This window comes from Amblyomma maculatum, chromosome 8 (assembly GCF_055883805.1).
Source record: "Amblyomma maculatum isolate TAMU_Amacu chromosome 8, ASM5588380v1, whole genome shotgun sequence".
Classification (NCBI taxonomy): domain Eukaryota; kingdom Metazoa; phylum Arthropoda; class Arachnida; order Ixodida; family Ixodidae; genus Amblyomma; species Amblyomma maculatum.
The window spans coordinates 29,829,685-29,857,494 of NC_139351.1; the positions used below are offsets into that span (position 1 = coordinate 29,829,685).

Genomic DNA, 27,810 nt, shown 5'->3' on the forward strand with positions numbered 1-27,810 from the left:
TACCCTACTAAAATCCCTCGTGGATTCCAGCATCTGTAAATAAAAAAAAAAAGTAAAAAAAAAAGCATGAGCTGATCGCTAAGTTTAGATGTTTGGCATGACGATTCGTGGTAGAGTTTATGAGCGTGGACGATTCAATGGGTTGGTAAAAGACAACTTCATAACACCATGAAAGACGTAAGACACCACGGTAGCATGCACAAGCAAGGCAGTGAAACAGCAGTTCTTTGAGGAGAAAAGTAGAGCGATATACTCGGAAGCAAGCAATGTAAAAGCTACAGAATCATTCGGACTTTCTTCGTACCTAAAACAATGACTATTATTTTGTATCGAAAAAGACCACGTGCTCATGTATTTGCAACAGAGTGTCATATATGTCTACTTTTGGATCAATTGGATTGGACTGGTAAAACGTTTATTCGGGGCCTGCAGTAGAACGCGCGCTCCGGACGGGGCCTACGTCGTCCTCTGGGCACCGGCCGCGCGGCCTGGGTCCCCGCTCGCCGTTGCCGGCTCGCTGGTTCCCTGCCGGGCCAGCGCCTTGATGACCTGCTGGACGGCCCAGAGTTGTTCCTCTTGATTGTCGCTCTCTGCGGCTGCTTCCAGTCGCGGCGGGATCCTCCCAGACTTAGCTTCTTCCTGGTACTTGAAAATATTATTAAATGCTTGTCTCTTTGGACGTGTCTTGCGACTGTCCATGCACATTTGTACTTCGCAGTCGTTATTTCTTCGTGGTTTGTGTTTTTGTTTTGCTCCTTTGCACGGAAGATTCTCGCGCGTGTTTATGTGAGTTCTGAATCGAATAAATTGTCAGCTCAAACTCAGCCCTGTATTGCATCATTATTGCTGCCGTCTCGCTGCCCTGTTTCATCACAGATTATAATTTCGCTTTGGAGCCGTCACGTAAATTCACCTAAGAACAGGGCAGGGGTTGTTGTTCAACGTGCCCGTAAAAAATGAACGCCAGAAAAAAAAAAAAGCTGCTGGATTAACTTTCGTTAACACAGGAGGGAAGCGAAATCTTCATGTACATGACTGCGCTCACTGCCAAGCTTGGATTAAACACATTGTGCGCTTCTCCAAACATAAAGCTCGTTCTTCATCAGTTTCTTGGGCACGCCGCATTCCCAGGACTTCATTGCAACGGGCCTTCTTCGCGCTTCGACGCGCTACTGTAGCAGGGTGTTCGTCCTCCTCCATCTCGCGCCCTAGGCAGGATCTTATGTATGCAGGTATCGTCTCTCTAGAGCGCTCTACTTCCACGTTACACTGACGTCACCTCACGTGACCTTCAACCTGACAGTAGTCATGGGCCGCTTGGTGGTCTACATGACTACGCCGCGAAGTTGAATGGCGACCAGCAGGTCACGTGACCTTGACCTTGACAGTGGTCAAGGGCCACTTGGTAGCCTTCGTGACTATGTCCCAAAGTAACATGGCGACAAGGTCACGTGACCTTGACCTTTACAGTGGCCACGGGCCACTTGGTAACCTACATGATTATGCCCCAAAGTCACATGGCGACCACCAGGCTTAACACAGAAGTTCGACCTCTAAATCTCTCTCAATGTGAAAATCGTGCATAACCGACGGCTCGAACTACTTTCGCTACAAAACAAAAAAAAGCAATCATCGCCGGTAAGAGCCAACCAGCGACTGTGATTTTGTTGATCCTTAGGGGAAAAGGCGTGCTTTGTCCCATATCAATTTGAAACAAGCGGATTATGTTCCGCTTAGCTTCGAGACGCAGTAACCAACAGAATCAACAAAACTAGAAGTAAGTTCTGCTCCAGCTTGACGTCGACGACATTTGTTCTGTCAGTAGCGTGGAGAGGAGGAAATGTACAGGTCTTCGCTGGACTCACGGACGGAAGCATAACTGGAACGGCAGGTAATTACGTGCTTGGCATGATGACATACAGCCGACACATCCGCAATCCACAGAGAGAGACACACACAAAATCGGTTGTCGGTACCTTAGCAACCGGTTTGCTGTGAACTCTGTACAGCATAGGGAGAGTGCGGCGTCTCAGCAACGACGACGTTGAGGTAGAGAGCTCGTGAAGTATGCCAAGAAAGTATGCGAATCGAAGACTGCAAAAAAAGGCTGAATATGAACGTGAGCACAGAGAGACCAAAATATACCCTTGAGACAGCAAACCTGGGAAAGGCTCAAAATTGGATTATACCACTTAAGATCTCTCAGCCACTAATGGCAATACGCTTCCGCCGATTATTCCCCAAAACCATTCAGTTAAGCTCGACAAATTTTAACGCGACAGCGTTAAGGGCCACGTGTCGCAGAAAAGTCAGTGTCGTCGTCGGCGGCCGCCGTCCCGCGTCGTCCGGCGTTGGCCGTAAACGAAAAATCCCAGAAGCATTAATAAATATAAACGAGTAGGAAAAATCGCCGACCTGTGGGATCGAATGTGGGCCTCCCGGGGTGCGAGACGAGCACGCTAACCACTGCGCCACGCCAGCTTTTTTTTTTCTTTATTGCATGAATTGGTACAAATACATCAGTAAAAGATCGTGGTTGCCATGCCCCTTGGCTGACAACCGTGCCTAATGGACTTTCATTACCACAAGTTCGCCCATCAGACTCAAGACCTCCTCCGCAGCGTCTTGCTGCTTCGAAATTTCTTTTATTTTATACACTTGTTCAACAAAATAATCACATACAGATCGTGCATCGACATCACAGTGTCTATAAGCCATCCTACTCCTCCAAATACTGTGAAGGCCCAATAGCATGATGAGGTCATACTGAAAATCATCATTAATAGTTGTCAATTACCGAATTCCACGTGGCGTCAATGGCAGGTCTTTTTTAAGTGTCCTTTGTAACACATCCCAGTAAAACACCGCATTCCAACAATCCAGGAACACGTGCTCAACTGTTTCAGGTTTCCTACATAGTAGACAGTTTGAGCCCCAAGGTACAAAAAGGCCCTTTTCTTCCATCTATGTTTTGACTGGGAGGGTTCCTGTATGCAATTTAAAAAAGAATGTTTTCACGCCCGGTGCAACAGTCATGTTTTTAACTCGTTTTAGCACATCTTTCCCTGGGCATTCACAGTATAAGGTTCTGTACAATGGAGCTGGGAACAATTGTGAAATAAGATCCTTGTACACTCGCTTAGGTGGTACCGTCGCTAAATACTCTACAGAGTACCTCACGCGCAAAAGCTTGAACGACCACACCACTTCTCGCAGGAAGCGTGACACAGTGTATCCCCGAGCAGAGCATGAAGAGACTATAAACTCTGGAATTGCAGTGGATAGCATGATTTGCATAAAGGTTCTCAGGAATGCATCTTTTTGGTCACGTAGGAAACAAAACCTTAAAACCATCTGCCGCACATATAGATGCATTAGAGACAACCCTCAGTCTTTAACTCGCCGAAAGAGATTATCCCTGTTAATTCGTTCCCAGTTGGACGACCAAATGAAGACCGCAAATACACGATGGAACCTTTGTATACTGCTTCGAGCACAATACAATACTTGAAGTAAATACATTATTCTTGCCACCAAAAAGGTATTGCATACAGTCGCACGGGCGAAAATAGAGAGGTTACGTCCCATCCATCCTTTCGTCCTTTCCCGTATTTCTTCCGCTTTTTCATTCCAGTAATTCGTATTTTCCCAGTAGTTGTCCAATGGGACTCCTAAATAAACTCCGGGCTTTGTAGCCCATCTTACTCCACAGAAAATTTCCTGTTCCTCTTCCCATTCCCCGTGCCAGACTCCGAGACTTTTCTTTAAATAACAGCACTACCAGTCTGCCTGCAATACTTTTGTGTTACTTTCAAAGCTTCCGAAACGCTTTCGCGATCTTCACAAAAAAGCGCCACATCATCAGCGTATGCCAATATTTTCACTTCACATACTCCATGCTTAAAACCACGGATGTATTCGTTAGCAATTACCATTCTACACAATGGTTCCAAATATATAGCAAAGAGGAGAGGAGACAGTGGACATCCTTGCCGCACAGATGCTCTTACATCAATTCTTTCAGATAACACTTTATTAATCATAAGGCGTGTAGAACATGCATAAGCCATTTTAACTCCTTTCAATACAACGGCACCAACACCAATATGTTCCAACAAACAGTACAATATTTCATGAGACACACGATCAAATGCTTTTTCGAAATCAACTTGAACCATGGCCACTCTCATGTTTAGAGCATCGCAGCACTCGAACACACTACGCGCTACATGAATATTATTAAATATGCTTCTGGTCTTTATTCCACATGTTTGATGAGGTCCAACAATATCTTTTATAATGTATTGCAATCTCTTAGCTAACACCTTCATCAGAATTTTATAATCAAGATTTGTTAACGTGATCGGTCTATAGCTTGTAACTTTTAAAAGCATGGCTGGCTCATCAGTCTTGGGAACCAAGACCGTATGCGCGTTGCTAAACGACGGTGGCAGATAACCCCCATCAAAGCACTCCTTGAAAAGCCTATAGAGTATGATAGCTAACTCACTTTTAAGGCTTTTGTAAAAGGCCGCACTCAAACCATCTGGACCCGGAGACTTTCCGACATTCAATTCATCAATGGCCTTTTCTATTTCCTCCACACTTATTTCGTTCTCTAACCCTTCAGTAACTTCTTTGCCTAATATTGGCATCAGAGGCAAAAAGTTATCTCTAAACCCTTCTTCACTTGGTGCTTTGCTCGAAAACAGCTCACGGTAATGTTCCACGAAGGCGCTCGTAATTCCGTCTTGCTCATCATGCCTCTGCCCCTTGTATTCAATAACCGTTATCTCGTTCGCGCGCATATCGCTTTTAATCAGCGAGGGCGCGTTTTGTTGGCGTCTCGCCACTGAGCCATTTTTCCGTGCGCGCTCTTATCGCAGCGCCTCTGTACTTCTGGGCATCCAAAGCTTCTAACCTAACTTTGATGCCTTTTATATCATGCATGAACATACCCGGCATTCGTTCTTCTTCACGCCCTAAATATATTGCAGTTGCTTTTCTTCTTTCTTTTCCTCATACATAATAATGGAAGAGCGCTCAATTGCATTCATTTTAACCTCCTGTTTAAATCGTTCCCAGGATTCAATACAGCCTGTTTCGCTCTCATAAAAAATATCAATGCTTTCCTTAACTTTTCTTACAAATAGTTCGTCTTCTGTAAGCCTCGAGTTTATTTTCCATAAGTCCCAGTTCATTTTTGATTTACATTGCTTCGTTCCGCCCAGCGTGACCGTAACTAAGCAATGGTCGCTAAATGACACTCATACTGTTCACAGGTAAGCGAAAACTCTGGCAACACATATATTCTGTCAAGTCGCGCGTGACTACTACCTTGAAAATGTGTGAAAGGCACAAGTTTTTCACCATTCACCAAGACTGATACGTCCTTTAAGCTGCACTCATTGGGGACAAACTTCAGCAATTCTGCACTTTGGTCTTTTCCAACATTTCGAACGATCCTTAGAGTCTACAACACAGTTGAAATCTCCCAAAAATATAAGCGCACGACTGCATTCAAGGAAAGGCACCAACTGCTCAAAAAAGTCGCGCCGTTCTTTTTGTGTCGTTGGTGCGTACAGGACCACCACCCTCACCGCACAGGTTTCGTACTTGATGTCGCACACGACGAAACGCCCCTTTGCACAAGTTATTACTTGCTCCACTGCTATGCCTACACTTTTCCTCAGGAAAAGACAGCAACCTGCCGACAAACCGACTGCATGGCTTACGCAAACATTGAAGCGTGACAGAAAACCAAACACCATATCATCTGTTTGCTGCTCATCCTCAACCTTTGTTTCTTGTATGGCTACGATGTCTAAATCTAGTTCGCTCAACAAACGGTTCAACTGCACTTGCTTCCGTCTCGAGACGAGCCCTCGGACGTTTAGAGTGCACACTTTTAGCGGTTTTTTCCAATAAGCCATACTCTAAACCCAGCTAACAAACAATGACTAAAGGCTCACTTCTTCAGTCTCTCGTCGCGAGTGAGCGACGAGGAACGCAACGCGGTTTGCGATAAGGCTAACTTGCCTTTCTTAGCGCCTTCCACCCTCCACTACTTTTCTAGTCGACGCAGTTCCCGTTCTGTAGCTGGTACCTTTTCGTAGTCTCGTGGTCTCTTCATGGAGGCGGTTGTCATATCCATCGGGGACTCAGCAACGCTTCCTTCCGAAGTGCCTTTCGCTGTTGGCTGATCTGACGACATAGCAGCCTCCTCCCCCTTTTCAGTCGTTTCTGCAGCGGGTTCGCTAACTTGCGTCTTCCCTCCGCCGGTGGTGTGCTCCGGCTGTTGGACATCAGGTCCCTCTCCGGATCCTGTAGGGGGCAGGGCTCCAGCGCTCTCCAGTTCCTCCTGGTCCATGATCAACTCGCTCCCGTCGTCTTGAGGGGGCACAATATCCGTGGCCACACGGGCATACGTGCGGACGCATCCCTCCCGGTCGTGCCCGAAGATATGACACGAACTACATCTCGGAGTGCGGCAATCACGTCGAATGTGGCCTGTCTTTTTACATCTTAAGCATATTGGTGGCCGTCCAGGCACCACCACTAACACAGGCCCTCCGTAAAACTTGTACATGTGGGGCAAATCAGTGATCGAAAGCCCCTCCTTGAGCACTATTTTTACTAGCCGAGTTGTCGATTCGGCCTCTTCCAACCCCGGGCTGTTCCACTGCTCATAAGTGACTTCTTTCACATCTCCAAAGTCTTCGAACGCCCTCTGCACAACTTCACTCGAAACGTAGAAAGGCTCCCAGTGCACCTTGAAAACCAACTCACGCTTGTTCGGGTCAATGACCGCACAGTAGCGTCTCTTCACTTCCAGCGCGCCTTCTTTCAGCAGGCGTTCCTTCGCTTCCTCAGTCTTCATCTTCAGCATCCAGATATGAGACATTTGGAAGGGTCCAATGCCAGCCACGTAGGGTAGTACACCGGCCTTTTCCAACGGCTCACGAAAATCCTGTATATGATAAGGCCGGCCGGCAATATCACAGTGAAGGAAAACCGTTGTCTTCATTGCTTCTCCCGAAGGAAACGTAGGTAGAACCATGCGATAGCCCAGTGGTGGGCGTCGTTCGCCGCATCCTCGGCCAGACATGACCGATACCGAGGCACGCTCAAAGCTTGCCATCACACGTCCGTCTCCCACGGAAGCCGGAAGTGGAAGCCGGAAGCTGCGCCACGCCAGCTGGATGGTTTGAAATCTACAAAGGCGCGTCTATTGATTGCGGTGTTGTCTCAGAAATGTCCCTTAGAGAAGTGTATTGTGGCGTGTAATAATGATTATGAGCATGCAAATTACAGAATTACAGAACACGCAGTTAAGCGAGTGGCAAATTACTTTTCCGTTGTACTTCCTCTTCGCTTGGCTAAAAGTTACGCCGATTGAACTTTGCCGCCACCGCGCTACCTCCTCGCCTCCTCCTCGCCCCTTGCGCGCCCCTTCGCTGAAGGCCGGCTCTCCGCCTGATTTCCTGAGCGACGATTGGTCTCCTTGCCGTTGCCCTTAGAAACCGACGCGCGTCCGGCGTTTTCCTTGTGTTTTCTTTTTCATTCGCGCCATTTTTCTCCTAGTCTCGGCGAGCGAATATTGCGCGCTGTGCTTTTATTGCAGCGTGCAAGCTCTATGCCGTGCTGTTGCGCGTACAACTGCAGCAAGCGGCCTGAAGATGGTTATGCGGTATTCATGATATCTCAAGGCAAGCGTGACGGCTTGCGCACGAGTCAATGGATTCACAAGATTGGCCGAAAGAAGTTTATTCCTAGAAAGAACAAAGTTGTTTGCGACGTAAGGTGCCTTTCTCACTCCCCGTGATAACGCGTCACCTGACGCTGCGTTTTTTATTCCTGCTTGCTCCTCAATATTTTTGCGGCGGCAACATGTTCACTGTATAAAAATAAGGTTGTCCTCTGCAGAATGCTGAATATTCTGCGAGGCTCCAAGGCTCCATCTTTAACACGCTGCCGACTTCTGTACAGCTAGAAATAGGGCACTATAATCTGCTTTTTGCTGTCAGAGATAACTGGAAAATTACAGTCTCTCGATTGCATTTGTCGCGATTATGCTAGGATCCCTGGCCTCCTTCACTAAAAATCAAAATTCTGGCTTGTAGAGGAGCTAGCCTTTCCAGCTTGTACTTGTAGTGTGCGTCGGTTACTAGGGAGCAATGAATGCTGGCCCTGAAAATCTCTTTGGCAAGTAAACCCGGTAATCTGCCCTAGTTAGGTCGTACGGCTTTTTTTTTTCAATTCTTGAATGTGTCTTGCCATGCTTTGACGCACGCGTGGGTTAAAAAATATGCGTTCGTTTTATCAGGGATACGGCCAATGTGCAGGAGGTGTTCATATGATCACACATGCTTCACTTAGACCATGACTACTAGGCGTTGGCAGGTTACCTTCGCTTTGAAAGCTCGAGCTCTAAAACCGCGATTCCGCGTATTCATTTACTGCGAGAAAAGTTTTCCCATCGATGTCAAATCAGCCGGAATCATTGCATCAATTTTCTGTATTTACGAAACTTAAACAATCAATATCGATTATAGTCATGATGTAAAAATAGGGGAACATTTTGCGAGCAACAATTCTTAACACTGTAACATATTACTCATTTCAATTGTATGCAAGAAGGATTTTTTTTCACCTAGCCTGAGTGATTAACTCATCGCTCTATGTTCTAGCTACATTTCACTGAAGACTAGTTTGAGCCGCCAATATTACACGAACTCGAAAAAAACAGGCTCAACGCAGTTCCATCAATTTTCTCTCACCGACCTGTCCTGAAGTAAAGGAAGCCTCCTCGACAGACATGAACCTCGCGCTGATAGTAGTCAGTTATTTCTGTGGCTTGCTCTTTTCCCACCTCCATTTATGAGAAAACAAGAAAGCATAAGAATTAAAGTCAATGTATAGTAGTCTCGTCAGATATTATGAGATAATAGAGATATGACTGACAACGTAAGTCAATGAAAATTGAAGTATATCAATGGGTCACGAGACGGCATCAGATTAAATAGTGATGGTTATGAATAGTGATAGGTAATGATGGTGTCTGTTACGGATAATAATGGTAAATGATAGTAATAGGCCCGGATAGTGAGGTGATAGTGTTCGTTGCGGATAGTGACATTTACGATAGGTCACTGGCATTAGTAGATATAGAGGATAGCGATAGTTAATGAATTGGCAGTTATATGCTTTTTCATTTCCGCACGTTGAAGACCTATGTGCCCCCTGTAATTTTTTATTTGATTGTTGCGTTCAATGAAATCACGCTCTTTTACATAGCGCATGAGGCCACACACAGCATGCTTGCCCCAGAACTTTAGTGTGTCGGCAATAAGGTCCACCACTTTTCTCTCAGTGTACCTTGCTGTCTTTTAACCACACGCGAAGTCAGTGAGCGGCCGCGTACTCATAAAAGTTTTAATTCCTCCATCAGCATCATATCAAGACTGCCGTGGCAAACCTGTTCCTTGCCTCGAAGCGGCAAGGAACAGCTCACAATTTCGTTTTATACAAAATTAACTAATTAACGCAAATTATCGAGGATCGCTAACTAGCACAGTGCCATTACACTTGGCCTAAGCTTTCCAATGGTATACGGTTCGATGTTGCAGCTAAAATTTAGATTTTATTTGCAATTTACAAAATATCAATTAATTTCTTCCAGTAATTGATCAAAATACATGTACAATTAACCAATAATCCAATCTCATGGTTTATCACGTGACATGTATACTATGCTTAAAGAGATAGCTTGACAGTGGCGAAATAGACTAAGTCCTGCTTTGACCTTCTCTGATCTTGATGTTCAAAGCACCAGCCTGGATCGTTTTCCGAAGTTTTACCGCGGTGACAGATTTCACGCTCTAAAAAAACAAACACAAATTCAGAGGCAGTACTAGATTAGGTGCAGAGAGTATAACCTTATCATGTGACTTAAAAAGTGTCTGCAGCACAGAACTCGCCTGAAAGCTTCGTTTATCAGTATTCCCCATTCAAACAGTTCTAAGAAGAAACCAATCAATTCATGAACTTTACTTTCGGCATTCTCAATGCTTTTCTCGCAATTTTTCAAAAATTTGTGCACTCCTGGAGCGCAGACCTGGCCCAAAAGCTCGCGCTTCACTCACTGCTGCGGCCGGCCGGCGGGCGCCAAGGAGAAAAAGCGTGTCGTGCGCAGCGCTCGCCGCCGCCGCGCGAGGAGAATCGAGGAGGAAAGCGCGGCGCAGAGGAGAGTGTCGCTACTTTCAAATTATCAAGGGACTTTACGCCTGGCGTGCACGTAGCGCCATCGTGCGCGTAGCGCACGGAATAAGATAGACAGGGCATGGCCTCCGGGATCTTCATCGCGCCGGCTCGGATCGGCAACGATGTTGCCGACGAACTACGACTGCAACATGAAGCCCGCGCGTTTCGGCAAGGTGGCTGGCAGCGCTTCTACGTCCCGGAAGGAATAATAAATAAAAATGAGTATAGCAAGTTGCTCGATTATGTTATCGCGTCCCATTCTTAAAGGCGAAGCTTAAGCGTCCTTCAAATTTTTTTATCCACTTGTGCGGCGCGGTTTCGGCGTACCTCAATGACCGCCAAAAATTTCTTTCTTCTTTCACATAAGGCTTAGCACTACAGCGCCCTTCCTCCTTTCAGCGTAGTATCCTGCGCACGCGTAAACTGGCACGCGTAAACAATAAGGTCACCTTTTCTGAAACGGGATAACGTTAGGACGCAAGTTCAAGCAAACTGAAATATCGATGATTTTTGGATAATCATTCAATAATTGAACCGGTAAATGTGCGATACAATTCAACTCGGAAAGCCGATTTTCTTCACTAACCATTAATTTTTTCCAACCAATATATTTCTACAGTCATGATTTTCGTGACACTCGTAAAAGGCGCGGCCGATACTCCGAAGCGCCGGTTTCGGTTCCTTTCTGGCAAAACTTTAGAATGCCTTTTGGCGCATACGTGACGCAAAAGTGAGCAATAACTGAATTGTGCCGCAGCATTATGTCGCGTTATTTGCCGTCCAGACAAATGGACGCAGCACTGGTGCGCTATAGATCGTTCGTCAAAGACGGTTAGGTGCTTTCTCCCTGTCCTTCAAAAGACCTGAAGGTTCTGAATTCTGACTTACCATTTGCATTTCTTTCAAGAAGTTTATTTAGTTGCTTTTTCTTTATCGGCTGGAATTTGATTTCATCCGCAGCACTGCTTCCACCATCAACGCAGTGATGGAAGCAAGGTCACAACAGAAAGTTTGTGCAATATTCGGCTATTTCATGTAGGAGAAAGTCGATCCACTGCTAATGGCGCCTGCCGTATTTTTAAACGGAGATTAATTACTATTTTTACGCAGGCTAAATTGGAACTCGATTTAACGAATCTGGGGGCAGATACGAATTATTCCGTTTAATCGGGAGTTCCGTTAAATTGAGTTTTTACTATAGTTCCAGGAATGCCTCGTACAGCATGTGCCACCGCGCTGCGTGCAATTGAACGGAAGGCCTCCTCAGCTTCGGTACGCTAAACGGATCCAGGAGTGACAAATGACCGGCACCTTCTCGCGGAGAAACCTACCTGCAGCCAGTCTTCGTCCGACCAGCGGGCGCCAGGGGAAGGTTTGCGAAGCAAGCTGCACTTCTTCTCCAGGTACGTGAATCCAGGCTCGCCTTCCTGCGAAACCAAAATGGACATATTCAGTCCCCTGCCAACAGGGCAGACAACGGGCGAAAGAGCTACGAAACGTTCGCTCCCAAGCAGACTGCGTTCAGTTTTCCGGCTATGGGTCCGAAACTCCCTCGGTTGACCTGCGTGCGTGCCTTTCTCTCTTTTTTTTTCAGCCCCTACAGCAGCTGTACTGTTCTGTTACATCTACCTTCACACTGTGCTGGCTTCGACAGAACAAGTTTCATGCTGACAGAACTTTGTCACCTATACTCATGTCCTTGAACAGAAGCCATTCACATTCATATCTGTCGCCAACCGCTGGGGCGCCGTAAACTTGCGGCAACACCTATTCGTCTACATCTGTCCGGAACCCCACTTCAGGAAAGTTCAGCAGTAAAAATATTGGGTTTACCGATTCATGAGTCAGGAACTGGAACTTCATGGCTGTCTCAGGCTAAAAAACAGGCATAACAGACTCTGGGTCTGATCAGACGCATTGCTCCAAAAACGGGTGGCGCTCGCTCAGATGTTGCAAGACAGTTGGTGCGGGCAGTTTTGCGACCCCGCCTTGTTTATAAAGCCCAATTCCAGCATTTGAGAAGAGCACAATGGGATCGCCTTGAAGCTATAAACCGAGAGGCAATGAGGGTCATCACATGCCGCCCTCGCATCACACCAATCGTGGCACTTCAAGAAAAAGCGCAGCTAAACACAATAAATGAACTGGTGCAGCAACGACGTGATACACGCAGGCTTAAGGGCACCCTCTCTCACGCAACGTGCGCTCCGAGAGCTTATGTTTCGCCACATCCACTTCTATCATCGCCACTGCCAGTTCTTCCTCCTTGGCGTTTTGTACAGCTGAGCGATAACAAGCCAACTGAGGAAACGGCGTCGTCACTTCGCGAATGAATTACAGAACAAGACGCCCGCTTGCCACAAGGATCCATTATAATTTACGTCGACGCGAGCATCCAAGCCTGCGAAGTGACAACTGCAGTTTATTGCCCTAGCAAGTCTTCACTGAACAAGACATCAACGTTTCAATTATCGGAACCTCCATCTTCTTTTTGTGCGGAGCTGCTTGCAGTGCAAGAGGCGATTCGCTCTGTGACCGTCATTTCCATGCCTCCCACGGCCCGTATTGTCATACGCACTGACGCCCTCCAGGTGACAAAGCTACTTAGACGCGTTAGTGGTAGCACAGAAATCTGCCAAAACATACGCCGTCTAGCGCCACGTATACCACAGCCAATTCGTATTGAATGGACTCCGCGTGACCTTTTAAGTGCGGCTAGGCAGATTCTGCGACCCGCCTTTCACCCTCGACCTCGACATCGCCGAACCTCATAAAATTGGACAATGCTACCCTACTTTTAACAAGAAAAGAACACCTCCGACGCCGTACACGTGCTCTGATACCTCCGTGTACGGTAAGCCTCCCCCGCGGTCTAACCCGTGCAGAGGAGGTGGCGCTTCGGAAGATTAGAGTTGGGGTGGCCCTAACACCGGCAGTGATTAGAAAGTGACCTCAATTTCGACATTGGTATCCACACCCTGGGTGCCCCGTCTGCAAATCCAGAAATACAGAAGCTGACATCCATAACCTGCTGTGGGAATGTCCAGCGCTGAAGCCAACGCGGATCTGGCACCTGGTGGCAGCTGGCATCTCCCCCCCAAGATCCGCAGTCTTATGCCGCGTGGACGCGCAGGGAACACATCATCGTTCACTCCTCGGCTTCATTGCATGAGCCAACCTTTTTTCATCTATTTGACCACACCCTTCATCCTTCGTAGCATTTTTATGCCCCGAGGCAATAAACATCGCAAAAAAAAAGAAGCTATTGTTTTAATGGTGCGCCCCGAGCTTTTGTCGCCTGAGATATCCTATGAAGGCTTTCCTCAAATATATGAGGCAGATGCTTGAGCGCCAGGCAGTCGATTGACTGTGGGGGACCTTTTTTGCGACCAAAATGGCGATGTAGACAGGTTTTTCACTGCGAAGGAAATCTTTATTCCCTTTTCCTGGTTATCTTACCCGCCCTTGCCTTCTTCTGTGCCCTGCCTCTCCATTTTTCCTACTACATGAGCATTAAGAGAGAGATGGATAGGAGATAGAAAGAAAGAGAGAGAGAGAGACGGGCGGGCAGGGAGAGAGACGGGCAGGCAGGCAGGCAGGCGTCTGTGTGCAGTGCGATGTCAGTGCACGTTAAAGAACCCCAGGTGGTCGATATTTCCGGAGTCCTCCACTACGGCGTCTCTCATAGCCTGAGTTGCTTTGGGACGTTAAACCCCACAAACCAAACCTTTTAGAGGGACGACGGCTAACCGCAAATTGGATCCCGCACCTCTGTTGACCTTAAAGGCGGAGGTTTGCGACAATATTACCCAGCACTGGCGCAACGCAGGAACCAATACAAATTCCTCGTTTTTTCACAACATAATTGTCTTCATGCTGTGCAATCGTAGAATTCAAGAGCACTTTTAAATGTTCGAGGAAGGATTCCAAAGTGATGCCACACTTATTCTGGAAGGAAATTGTCCCAGTTCTTTGAATTAATTCGCGCAAAGCAATAACAAGTTCATCATGGGGCACCGGATAAAGCGCAAGTCCATAATGTCTACCGAAAAGGCTGCACTAGCAGCGGGAAAACTGCGATTGAGGCACTCTAGCAAAATTTGCCTCGATGCTACAGGGCTTTCTTCAACACACACGTGTTGTAAGGGTTTTTAGATATGTTGACGATTATTTAGTAATATTGAACTTACCCGAAACTGACCAGCTTACCCTTGTGGGAGACCAGATTTTAAATGTTTTTAGGGCCTGCTCTAAGAACTTGGTTTTTACAAATGAGATTCCTCCTGACAAGACCATTAGGTTCCTTGATTTAGAATTGACTTTTTTATCCAACGGACAAGTGTGTTAGAAATATGCGCCCGGAGCTGAAAAGGCGCTTTTTCCGTATGAATCGGCACCTTCTAAGTGAAGCGCAGCATTGCAAACTTGTGCTTCTTGAATGCCTTAGAGAACAGTTGCCCTCATGTGATGCAGCAAAGTCTGGCAGAGCAGGTTGAATGGCTAAGATGTTCTGGGTTTCCTCCCTCCGTTTTGCTGGTGGTGGGGGAATCCTTGGGGAAAAAATTGAACTTATCTTCAAAGGCTGCAAGTCCAGAAGAAGTCGAAAGAATAAAAATTGAAGTCGTCCCTTACTTCCACAGGACTTCACATGGGCTGAAAGAAGTGGCTCAGAAGTTCGGTGTCAATATGGTATTTTCTGCTCCCCGCAAACTGTCCGGTTTATGCGCCCAAATCTCTGGCGACCAGCGCACAACTGGGTTTTGTAAAATAAAACACCAGACTAGGTTCATTACATGCGCAGTGGGCGTGGTTTATTCAGTTCAATTTTCATGCGGAAAAATCTACATAGGCCAAACCGGAGCATGCTTAATGAGCGCCTGAGGCAACACCGAACAACTTTGGGCACTGGCACACCTTACATGTCAAGGACTGCAACTGTTCCCAAAGTTTTCACACCACTAGCGTTATCGGTCGGGGGAAATCTAAACGTGAGCTTAAGATGCTAGAAGCATTCCTAACAAAAAGAATAATCAGAAATGCGTCAATGATCTGTCCGTGATTATCACCGAAAAGGAGTGCAAGTTTTTATCCTCATAAATGGCATTTCATCATGTAGTGCGCAAAGTGCGTTGTCTGTATGGTGTATACGCAAGGAATTCTTTTAAAATGAGCCCTTCTTCATCGGAATAAATCACTTGTAAGTCCAGCGTTGTGCTGTGTGCGTTCTTAGCTCTTGTCCTGCTGTTTTCACTGGCTTCCTTTCTACGCAGTATGAGCCAACTAGCCCAGCCGTTTACACTCCTGAAATAAGCAGCATGTACGGGATGGCGGGATAAGCAGTTGTAGTTGGCCTGACTTATAAACCACAGTATATGTATACCCTTGTACGCGCAAGGCCCAGTGACCGAAGCGACCTGTGGGGTCCTTAAGTGAGGACAGCCAACACAAGACAATATGATCTGTCATTACAAAAAAGGTCCTCCCAAACAAATAAGGGAGGATTTTACTCAACACCCAAAGAAATGCAATACATTCCCGTTCGGTAATTGAGTAGTTGTACTCGTATGGAGATAGCAGGCGGCTGGCGTAGGCAATTACACGGGAGTGGTCATGCTCGCACTGGGCAGGGATTGCGTCAATACCCTGCCCATGGAATCGGTACACTGTTCTGTAGGCGTAAAAGAGTCGAAGTGCGCCAGGACAGGTGGAGTGGTGAGGGCGGAAATAAGAGTTGTGAAGGCAAGAGCTTGATCACGGTCCCATGTGAAATGTACATTTTTCTGCAGAAGAGAGGTAAGGGAACGAGTGATGTCTGCGATGATCCGAATGAAGCGACAGAAGTAGGAGCAAAGCCCGAGAAAACTTAGCCCATCACTTGCGTTACGCGGGTTAAGGGCCTCGTGCACGGCTAGAAATTTGTCACAAATGACCCAGGACTTTAATTTGGCGCCGGCCGAGGCTGCACTTCTTGGCGTTCAGTTGAAGATCGGCGCGGCGGAAAATGACTGCAGGTTGGTAGAAAGTCGGTGAAGGTGGCTTGCGACATCATGCGCTCGAATGTCCCAGGAGCGTTACAGAGGCCAAATGGCATCAACTTGAGTTCATATAGTGCGTAGCGAGTTACAATGCAATTTTCACACGATCCTGCTCGTCGGCAGCAATTTGGCACTAGCGTCGACGGAAGAAAAATAGCTGGCACAATGCGAGCAGGCAAGCGTGTCGTCAATTTTCGGAAGATGGTAAGCTTCTTTTTTGTTATCTGACTAAGGTAGCGACAGTCAATACAAAACCTCCAACTTTGATCTTTTTTGGCTAAAACAACAGGAGACGCCCAGGGGCAGCAGGAAGGATCAACAATGTTCTTCGCCAGCATCTTGTTGACCTCCTTCTGAATGGCGTACGTGCCGCTCAGCAAGCAAGACACGATAAAGCCGTCGGTGAATGGGGCTGGTTTCACCTGTATTGATGCGATTGCTCACGGCCGATGTTTGGCCCAATGGTCGGTCCCCGAAATGAAATTTTTGCTACGAAGACGACGAAGCGAGCAATGGCGCGGGGCGGAACGCTCGCGTCGGGCCTGTTGGCCATTAAAGAATATTTTGTCGTCATGTCATCACGTAGTTATGTTTCTGTTGTGTCGCCGTGTTTCATCGCTTGCCATATGTTACCACGTAACATCTTCAGGGAGGTGTGGTTCATCCCCATCCTCGCCTTGGAGCGTCGACGCCAACCGTATGCCGGGATCATGGCCGAAAGGCCGCGGAGACCGCCGCACAGCTACCCCCAGCCGTTCTCGTTCAGACCCGACCAGCAGCTCTCCCCAGCCCAAACCTAGACCGATTGACCCACGACGAAACGAACTCACGACCACTCGAGCGAAGACAGCACCCCCGCCCTGAGCGTCCAGCGTATCCATGGGCCTTGGCCTTCGGCAAACGATGAGCACTGGACCTGATGCTCCGGGCCAGCCATTTAACCCATCTTCACATTCATTGTGGTGCAAGCGTTTCATCCCCTAATCGTCCGCCTTTGTTGTGTTCATCGTCACATCATGGATTACATTTCTCGCAATCGATCGGGACGATCGCTCGGCGCGGCCCGGCTCATGTTACGAAGACGATGCAGCCGGCAGTGGTGCAGGAAGAAGGGCTCGCGCCAGGCCCGCTGCAATTAACGCATATTTCAACACATCATTCTGTTGTCGCTGTACGAAATCAAAAGGTTGGAGAGAGCTATGATTAGGTCAGCGGGCAAATGCTCTGCTATCATGTTAGAAAACAGGGTCGAATGGGAAGAAGCCCATACAGGCGACCCAGGAATAGGCACCGACGTGAGGGAAGTAACTTCGCAGTCAGCCAAATGTCAGCGAGTGCTATGCCATATGGGGTAAAACTTAGGTCAAGCGGCTTAAGTTAGGGACGAGAAAATAGGTGCGACTACCGGCGACAATCACGATGATATGAGGGAGTATGATGGTATTCCATGAAGAATATCTGTGATTGGGCAAGTGACGTATGTACCGTCAGGAATGGCAGGAATGCGACCAAAGGAACATAGATCACAGCTCCGGGCGATAGACAAATAAACTCGATTTACCCGAGGCAGGCCTTGATATCGATGTTTTCGGAGCAGAAAGGCAAGATCAGTTGAGCAATCAACGAAGGCAGCGTGCAACTTAAAAGGACAATGCCTAGGATCACATCGTGAGGACAGCGGTCAATGGCAGTGAATAGCACAGGGGTAGTGCGATCACAAATGGTCACGCGCACTGCACACTCCCACGAGGGCAGCGGCACTTCCATCGGCGACATGAACGGCTGACGAAGCGGGGTGTGTGACAACCTTCTTGTGACGATGGCAATCATGGCAGTATACAGGAACACCGTCCACAAGATGTCTAAAAGGCAGCGGAGATGAGCAAGGGTCAGCAGAGGATTTTCAGGCGGGGTCGTCAACGCAGCGTCACCTACAGGCGCTGCATTGCTTGGTTTTCCGAAAGAAAGCCAGAGACGTGAGGGTGCGGTGAACGGCGAGGTTTGGGGCGAGCGGGTGCGGCGAGTCTGGGCAGTCTGGGGGGACGGCGAGCGGCTAGAGGCGCATGGGGCCACAGTGATGGGGTCAGAAGCCCGCGCGAGAAAGACAAATATTGCAGACCGGTACCACGCTCCGCCCGCGAAAGCGTTAGTCACCAACCCGGACCGGTTTATTTGTTCTATATTTTTTGCCCCTTGCCCCGACCCCACCCCTCCCAGGCCAGAGCTAGTCTAGCACATGATTGAGCGGGAAGGGAAACGCGTCGCGGTCTCCTACCGGTCAAGGCAAACGCACCGCCTTCATCGCTATAGCGCGGCGAACCAATGGTAGCAATCCGCAGTAGTCTCAACTGCTTATGTAGTCTGCAAGAGATGCTGCAGTGTGCGGGAAATGCCTGGGACTGAGGGTCGCGGCGCGGCGCGAAAGTAGCCTTTTAAAAGCGACTAGCAAAATATTGACTCTCTTTAGCGGACTTTTACACGCCATGCACGCTCAGTAGCATTTCTTTTACAGAATGCATGCATATGATGCATTCGAACGCGGTGGACCTTTAACGTTATCACGTTAAAGTGACTACCGCTTCTCCTCGGCCTCCAGTAGCCCTGCGATGCTATAAATATTCAGCCCCGCCAGCACATTTCAACTTCTGGAGAAACCCCCACTGTTGAGTCGACGGCCGCAACTCGAATGTGTCCCCGTAAGTTCCACAACCAGAAAACGAGCGATGTGCTGCCCTAATGAAATCGCACTCCTACCCGTCCGAGAGCCCTTCTTTAACTTCCCTGCGCCTCCTCCACCATTCCCTGCTCTGCGCCCAAGCAACATTGGACATCCCTTACTAGCCTAGACTCCAGTCGAATTTGAACTTTCACAAACATCACAAAAAAAAAAAACGGCCCCTGACGGCGCCGACTCGCCCGAATGAGCACATGTCCAAAGCCCAAGGGCTTACGGAGGGTGTAGGTTGAGCACCGCGCAAACGGTGCGCGTGAGTCATAGTGCACAGATGGCCGCTGTCTAGACGTTAGCTGGCGTCGAAATGAAATAGAAGATCGCAAACATATTTAGATGGCGCACCGAGAGGAAACGGCAGCGGCGGTATGCCGATAAACTGAATCAGCATCAATGACGACCGCCTTAAAAAACTCAACGGCGGCGCCCCAACGTTTTGGCGCAGTCTTGCAAGCCCGATCAGCCTGATAAGAAATTTTAAAAAATTCAACCCATGCGCACTGCGCTAATCTGTTTTTCTGGTGGAAAAAGTTTCTCGCCACCGCTCTGAATCAAGGTGCCGCTCCGGTACAGCGGCCCCCTCATTTTGGCGGTGATTTCGGTTTGTGTGATTGGGTGCGGAAGGCATTTGCTTGGAATTTCGCGGTAGATCTCCTCAAAGAAGCAATGCAAGGAAGGCATTGCGTGCGAGCACTAGTATGCGTCCGTCGATCAGCTCGAGTACTTAACAGCTTATTCCACTGCATGCTGTGTTGCATACAGCACGCTCCGCTCTTTCGACTAAAGCGCGCGGTGGTGGCGCATTCCTCTTCAGCCTGAGTTTAGTTATCTCAAACGCGAGGCCGAGCACTTTGCTGACCACCAACTTTCTGGTGGGAATAGAGCTGCTTTCCAGGTCTCCCTATTTTCTTTCTTCGTGTGCTGGGTTCCGCATCGACCGTTCCTCGGAAACCGCTTATGGTTGTTATGAACGAGCGCTGGCGAAGGCAATCATTGCGGCAGTACTTTCGGCCGAATATTAATGCGAAATCCTTTCTTTTCTAGTGAGTGGCGTCGACAGGAATTGTGGACAGAGCTTGTCCACACGAACTGTCAGTAGAGAAAACATGCAGAGTTCAACTATCTTTGAACGGAACCAAGTTTCGCGCTCGCAACCTATCGGCCGCAGCGGCAATCGCTGCTTGCGTCTTCGATCTTGGCTGGGTTCCGCGCTTGATGAGTTTCTAGGCAATGGGCCAGCCTGCCATTGCTGCGGTCTCTTATCTTTAGCGAAAGTGGCTTCTACTACGTCAAGCCGCCTGTTCTCGTTATGTCGCCTGGTGGATTCGTACGACAGTAATCTCGCGTATCTCGCCCGCACTCGCTCAGATGGCGTATGTCGTACTTATGGGTAAAATGAATGAGCGACGTAAAAAAAATCTTCGCTAAGACGAAGGTGTTTGCTGCACGGCGCGAGTGTGTTGCACTTGGAACTTGATGAAGACGACGATGTCTGTCGCAATGCGAGAATGTGCTGCAGTTTTACACGAGGCATGATCAGCTGCTGAGATAACCTAGTGCTCTCATGCTTAGGCCAGGAAAGCTGATCTGTTCGTTTTGGAACGGTTAGGATATCCAGTCGCGGCAATGTTTTACTGCGCAGCAGTGGCGAGGTACATATTGCCGCGTGCCTCTCTGAACCAAGGACAAAGAGGGCGAAGCTGAGTGTAGTGTGTGGAAATGATCCGTTCAGTGTTTGCTGTCTTATTCTACTCGTTACATTTTCTGGTGGAGCAGCCGGGTACGATTTCCCTTTTGCTGAGTTCCACCCCTTCAGGGCAACCGAAAGTCACCACGGATTTGACACCGATCCACCGCAGTTCCAGCCGCCGTCTCCGAGGCCAGTCGCCAGGGTTCGGGCCTTTGTCCTGAACGCCTGTGACCACCATGCATAGATAGAACACAAACAGTGTGGCTAACGGAGAGAGTTCACGCCAGTTCGTCGTCCTCCAGGCTCGAATGCCACAGTCCTTCCATTGCGAGCTTTATGAGGACGCTGAGGGCTGGCTGGACCAATTCGAACGGGTCGCCAACTACAACGGCTGGGATGAGCAAAGCTGCATAATGTGTGCTTTACTCTCGAAGATTCGGCGCGGACATGGTTCGTGAACCACGAAACGACACAATCATCATGGGACCTCTTTCGTCGCCAGCTGTTGGCGACCTATACCGCCAACGACCGCAGGGAGAGTGCTGAGTCAGCACTGCGACCTCGCTGCCAAGCCCGGAACGAAAATGTTGGAATGTACTACGAGGACATGATCCGCCTTTTTAGGCGTGCTGATCCAAACATGTCTGAGGAGAAGAAAGTGCGCCACTTAATGCGCGGGGTGAAACAAGAACTATTTGCTGGGCTCGTGCGCAATGCACCTGGCACATCAGATTTTCTAGCAGAGGCCCCCGAAATGGAACAAACACTTCAACACAGGGCACAGTACTATAATCGTGACGTGTCCGCCATGTTAACGGCCATCTATGCTTCTGGCTTCAACGGTTCTGGCGATGCCTTAAAGGAGCTTGTTCGATCCGTGGTCAGAGAAGAGCTGAGACACATTCAGCTACAGGGTTTAACATCGTCATCGAGGCTTCCGTCACTCGCGGAGGTCGTTCGTGAGGAAGTTAGGCAAGTCATCCCGGAGCCGTCTGCGCCTGCTGTGCAGACACCGCCACCGAGTGTGCCTACGTACGCATTCGTGCTTCAGCAATATACCCTGTGCGATTCTCCAAGAGCGAACACCACTGTGCCTCATCCAAACGAGCACCATATTGGGTACGACTCTCCCAGAGCCAGAGTGGACACCCCTACGCTTGATCCAAGCCCGCGCCGTCCTCCTCTTCTAGCCGAGGCACGATTTCGGAAGACTGACGTCTGGCGTGCTCCTGACCAGAGGCCCCTTTGTTGCCCCTGTGGTGAGGCCGGTCACATGCTGAGGTTCTGTCCGTACCGCCGCGCCGGACTTCGTGGCTTTCATCCGCGTGCACGGTGTCCTCGGGGTGGTGAACGACCACGCGAAATCGAGGAGTACCTGTCGGCACATACGGATCCCCCAAATGTCTCACACTACGGGTCCCGCGTCATTACATCTTCCCGTTATTGTTCCCTGAGTCCACGTCCCTCTACATACCATACTGGCCGCTCGCCGAGCCCCCGCTCACCGAGCCGTCGGGAAAACTAGGAACAGCGACCTGCGGAGGTGAGGTCGCTGACGACCGAACTGCCGAACATCCTCCATCATGCTTACAAGATAACGGCTATCATACGGGGTCATGTAATGATGAACCTGGGTGCGCAGCTTCGGACATACCGGTTTCTATCGACGATTTTCTCATTACAGCGTTATTTGATACGGGGGCGGACTATTCAGTTATGAGCAGTTGGTTAGCCAGGAAATTGAAGAAAGTTTTAACCGAGTGGACCGGGCCCCAGATTCGCACGGCTGGGGGCACCTTATTACCCCGGCTGGAAGATGCGTTGCGAGAGTTTCAATTGACGAATTTGTTTATGTTGGCGACTTTGTTGTTCTTCCCCACTGTTCGCGAGACGTCATACTCGGCTTGGACTTCTTACTGGCTAACGGTGCGATAATTTGCAAGAATCACGTGTGACGTTTTCGCCGAGCCAAGCCATTGCGAGATCTAGCGTCGACGATTTATCAGTGCCCGCCTTACGTATTACAGCTGCTGACGTTACGGTCCCGCCACGGTGCAGCATTATGGTCTTGGTAGAAAGCGACTCAACATGCGATCGCGACGTAATGGCAGAGAGGAACGTGAACCTGCTTCCTGAGAAAGGGATCTGCGCTGCAAGATGACTAGTTCGCTTGCGGGACGGTTGTGCGAAACTCTTGATTACAAATTTCGGGACCAAGTTTATGCACATTGCGAAAGGAACGGCCATCGCGTATGTTGCCGACTTTTTCTCTGGCTCCGCCATCACCAGTCGGATGCGATGCACCCGACATTCTGTCAACTGAAGACATTAACCCTAATTTGTCGGTGGATGAGCGGCGGCGACGACTCCTGGAGCTCCTTCAGAATTTTGTTGGATGCTTTGCAACGTCTTCGAAAGTTGGGCACACCCCAATAGCCAAACACCGCATTATGGTTGGCGCATAGACCAAGCCGATTTCCCAACACCCATACCGCGTGTCGTCAACGGAACGAGAGGCTATTCGAAGCTAGGCGAAAGAAATGATTACCGACAACGTGGTTCAGCCGTCTACCAGCCCCTGGGCTTCGCCTGTAGTGTCGGTGAAGAAAAAAGACAACACCTTGCGTTTCTGCGTCGATTATCGGAAGTTAAATCGGGTGACAAAACAGGACGTATACCCGCTCCCGCGTATCGACGACGCATTGGACCGGTTACGTAATGCCAAATATATCTCATCGCTTGACCTCAAGAATGGCTACTGGCAAATAGAAGTAGACGAAAGGGGCAGAGAAAAAAACAGCGTTCGTCACCCCCGACGGCCTTTATGAATTTAAAGTGCTTCCCTTCGCTCTCTGTTCTGCGCCAGTAACCTTCCAGCGAATGATGGACATCGTTCTCTCTGGACTGAAGTGGCAAGCATGCCTAGTCTATCTCGACGATGTCATTTTTGCGGCTACTTTTGAGGAGCACCTCGACCGGCTGCGAATGGTACTACAGGCGCTGCGTTCAGCCCAACGGACTATAAAACCACAGAAATGCCATTTCGGATTCCAGGAGCACCACTTTCTTGGCCATGTTATTAGTGCTGAGGGCGCGAAACCAAATCCCGATAAGACTGCTGCTGTGGAAAACTTCCCGCGCCCAACCGACAAAAAATCCGTTAGAAGGTTTTTGGGGCTTTGTGCCTATTACAGGCGTTTCGTCGAGAATTTTTCACCGATTGCCTAGCCTCTTACGCTTCTTACCAGAGGCAATGTTCCTTTTGCGTGGCAAGATGATCAAGATGATGCCTTCATCGAGCTACGCCGGCGACTGCAGGCCACCCCGATACTTGCCCATTTGGATGAAAACGCTGCTACGGATATTCATACCGATGCCAGTAATTTTGGACTCGGTGCCATTCTGATTCAGTGGCAAGATGGCACTGAGCAAGTTATCGCTTACGCGAGTCGCTCTCTTTTTAAAGCAGAGGCAAACTACTCAACCACGGAAAAGGAATGTCTCGCGGTAGTTTGGGCGATAACCAAGTTCCGACCCTATTTTTACGGCCGCCCATTCGAAGCTGTGAGTGACCACCATTCGTTATGATGGCTAGCCAACCTCAAAGACCCCTCTGGACGGCTTGCAAGGTGGAGCCTCTGTCTCCAAGAATACGACATAACGGTTGTATACAAATGCAGCCGTAAGCACAACGACGCCGATTGCTTGACCCGGGCGCCAGTTGATGTTGCCCGTCTCGACTCCAAAGATGAGGACTTCCCGTTTCTTGCTGTAGTCACGACCACTGACATGGCCCAGCGCCAACGGGCTGACCCCGGTTTACGTTCGCTTATTGAGCATCTTGAAGGCTTTGATGTAGCTGTCCCACGTGCTTTCGCACGGAGTTTATCATCCTACAGCATTCGCAATCGCGTCCTATACAAGAGAAATTTTCAGCACAACCAGGAAACCTTTCTTCTCGTTGTGCCGTCCCACCTGCGGCCAGGAATCTTGCACGCATGCCACGATGAGCCTTCGGCTGGTCATTTAGGAGTCACATGAACATTAGCACACATTCGACAAAAGTACTATTGGACTAAGTTGCTGCCTTCAGTCCAGCACTACGTGAGAACCTGCCGAGATTGCCAGCGGCGAAAGACACCTCCGCTGAAACCTGCAGGGCTTCTTCAACCGATGCCTCCACCTACCCCTTTCCAGCAAGTGGGTATGGATCTTCTGGGCCCTTTCCAAACGTCCACATCAGGGAATAGGTGGATAATAGTGACGACGGACTACTTAACGCGATATGGCGAGACACAGCCACTTTCCCGTGCAACTGCTGCTGAAGTAGCCCAGGTTTTTCTCAAGACCATCGTACATGCGCCACGGTGCCCCATCGGTTATTATTACTGACCGCGATATAGCCTTAACTACACAAGTCATCGTAGTACTACTGCTTACCATCCGCAAATGAACGGACTGACTGAACGCCTCAATAGAACACTTGCAGACATGATTTCCATGTACGTCGACGTTTAACATCGCACGTGGGATGAAGTTCTTCCGTATGCAACTTTTGCGTACAATACTGCTGAACAGGAAACGACGCGTCTTGCGCCATTCCAGCTAGTCTACGGTCGTCCCGTCACCACAATGTTGGACGCTATGCTACCCATAAGTCACGGCGACGATGCCATCAACGCCTATGCGGACGTCGACATATTTCTGCAGCGGGCCGAAGAAACGCGCCGGCTCGCACTGTGCCGTACTCAACATCAACAACACTGCGATGCCTGTCGGTGCAACCTCCGACACCGAGACGTTCACTTTAAGCCTGGCGATCTTGTATGGGTCTGGACACCAGTACGCCGTCGAGGACTCTCCGAGAAGCTACTTCGCCGTTACTTTGTCCCATACGAGGTCCTTCGGCGTCTTTGTAATGTAACCTACGAAGTTGTTCCTCGGGATCAACGACCTTCAACACGGCGGCGCTCAAGTGCTGAAACTGTTCACGTAGTGCGGATGAAACTGTATTATGAGAGGCAGTGATCTTTTGCGCGTGTGCAGCCTTGTGTTCCCTGCTTCTCCTGTGTGCATCTAGTTTGAGGACACTCCCAGCGTCGAGTCGCCGCTTTCGAAGAGGGGGGGGGGGGGGGGGGGCAATGCCGCGTGCCTCTCAGAACCAAGGACAAAGAGGACGAAGCTGAGTGTAGTGTGTAGAACTGATCCGTTCAGTGTTTGCTGTCTTATTCTACTCGTTACAATATGATACCGGCGCATGCGCAGTACTTAGTTTGCGTTCCTGCACAGCGCGAGAGCTCACGGCAATACATGCTCGGAGGCACCTTGAGGTTTGGCATGAAAAAAGTACACCTTAGGTTATAGCATAATGCCGCCAGTCTGTCACTCTTAGACAGCGCCGGTTATTGTATCTTCGTATTACGTGCCCTACCTCCAAGTGTCAAGCCCCATAGGTGAGCACTGGTAAGATAGAGCTGTTAAGTAGTTTCCGCTTAAAGTATGCTGCAGCATGGTTGTGATGATGGTGATCTCGAGTGCGAATGCGCGGGTGGCCAGTGCAAAAGAAGTGCGGCTGCGTGCGGGGCGATCCAGTGTGTGTGAGTTCGTTGGGGGCAGGATGGAAGGACAGACGTTCCCGAGCATCGCTGGGCGATTCTCTTCACCGTTCTGGGCCTTGCGTCTAAATGCCGGCTCGCCAGCACCTGCTGAACATCTGGTCCAGGGTCTGGTACCGCACAGCACTCCGCCACCCTGTGGGCTACTCCCGAAGTCAGCTCGCCTGCACCACCGCGCCTGCACCGGCATCTATCCAACGATCTGGCCAAGCAACGCAACAGTAGGACGTTTATGGACAGGCACTATGCGTGTAGTGGTTATTTTTTCCGCTGTCAAGAAAATAAAAGTGTGCGTGTGTCTGTGAGCGTGATCTGATACCTGCCCAGAACTCCCGAACGAACCTGGGTCCACAAACATCGCACATTCATGATCTGCGAACACTTGTCAAATGCGCTTAACTGACTCTTACTTCCGTGGTTATTTCCCTTTCGTGGTCCCAATTTTCGGTTATCACGCGCTTATAAGTAGACATATTCTCTTATCACTTCCAAGGCTTCGCTACCTATTGTAAACTGTTGTTCCTTCCCGAGGTTCGGCATTATCTTTGTCTTCTGCGTATTAATTGCTAGGCCTACTATAGTGTTTTTCCTGTTTATGCCATCAATCACTCTTTGCAATTCGTCCCCTGCATTACAAGGCAATGTCATCAGCGAATCGCAGATTACTGAAGTTTTCTCCATCAACCCTCTCCCCAACTGTTCGCTATCCATTTCTCAGAATATTTCCTCTGAGCAAGCATTGAATAGTGCCGGAGAGATTACGTCTCCTTTCCTGACGGCCTTCCTTACTTTCTTTATGCAGGGCTATTGTTGCTGTACAGTCACAATATATATGTTTCAATACTTTCACGTATAGCTCGCCACCACCTTGATTTCTCACTGCCTACATGACTGCTGAGGCTTCGACTGAGTCAAATGGTTCCCCGTACTCAATGAATGCTATGCATTTGGGCTGATTACTTCCGAGGATATATTCCCTGGTTGTTGACAGTATGGGTAAGATATATTAAGAGTACTGCTTATATTCGATTCCTGGCAACACATTTATGTTACTGCATATTGTTTTTGACCAGGAATTCCACACGTATACTCTATCCCAGTAATTCCCTTCACAACTACCAATGATACGATGGGTGCAGAGACAACGTTCTGACGCTGAGGAATGGTGCCAGTATAAAATGACCATATGGGATAACCTATGCGCAACTGCGCATACATGAAACGTTACTCCAAATAGAGCCTTCGCGTACGCCCATGCTACATATGCTATTTCTGGAGGTCAGTGTTTGGACTCAAGCGTATGATAAAGCATCTTTAGCTAACATGGCGGCTCGATTGAAGCACGATGTCTGCCTTCGTATAGAGGAACGCCTCTTTACTATACTTTTTTATTTTGTTCGTTAACCATAAACGGCGCATCAGGCATTCGTTTGGCCTTATGCCTCACCTTTAGAACAACATCTACGAGCATGAAAG

The 27,810-nt window shown here is 48.9% G+C and overlaps 2 protein-coding genes across 2 annotated transcripts in view; both read right to left on the bottom strand.

The window, feature by feature from the left end:
* Window positions 1–27,810, bottom strand: part of Atg10 (Autophagy-related 10) — a 133,386-nt gene that overhangs the window by 73,156 nt on the left and 32,420 nt on the right. Inside the window, exon 3 of the mRNA XM_084576159.1 lies at window positions 11,595–11,690. Within this exon, the coding sequence (XP_084432285.1) occupies window positions 11,595–11,690 (96 nt within the window). The remainder of the gene's footprint in view (window positions 1–11,594; window positions 11,691–27,810) is intronic.
* On the bottom strand, window positions 5,864–7,145 carry LOC146180831 (uncharacterized). The gene has a single exon (XM_084576158.1). It carries the CDS (start codon window positions 7,139–7,141, stop codon window positions 6,065–6,067), a length of 1,077 nt encoding a protein of 358 aa, XP_084432284.1. The 5' UTR covers window positions 7,142–7,145; the 3' UTR covers window positions 5,864–6,064.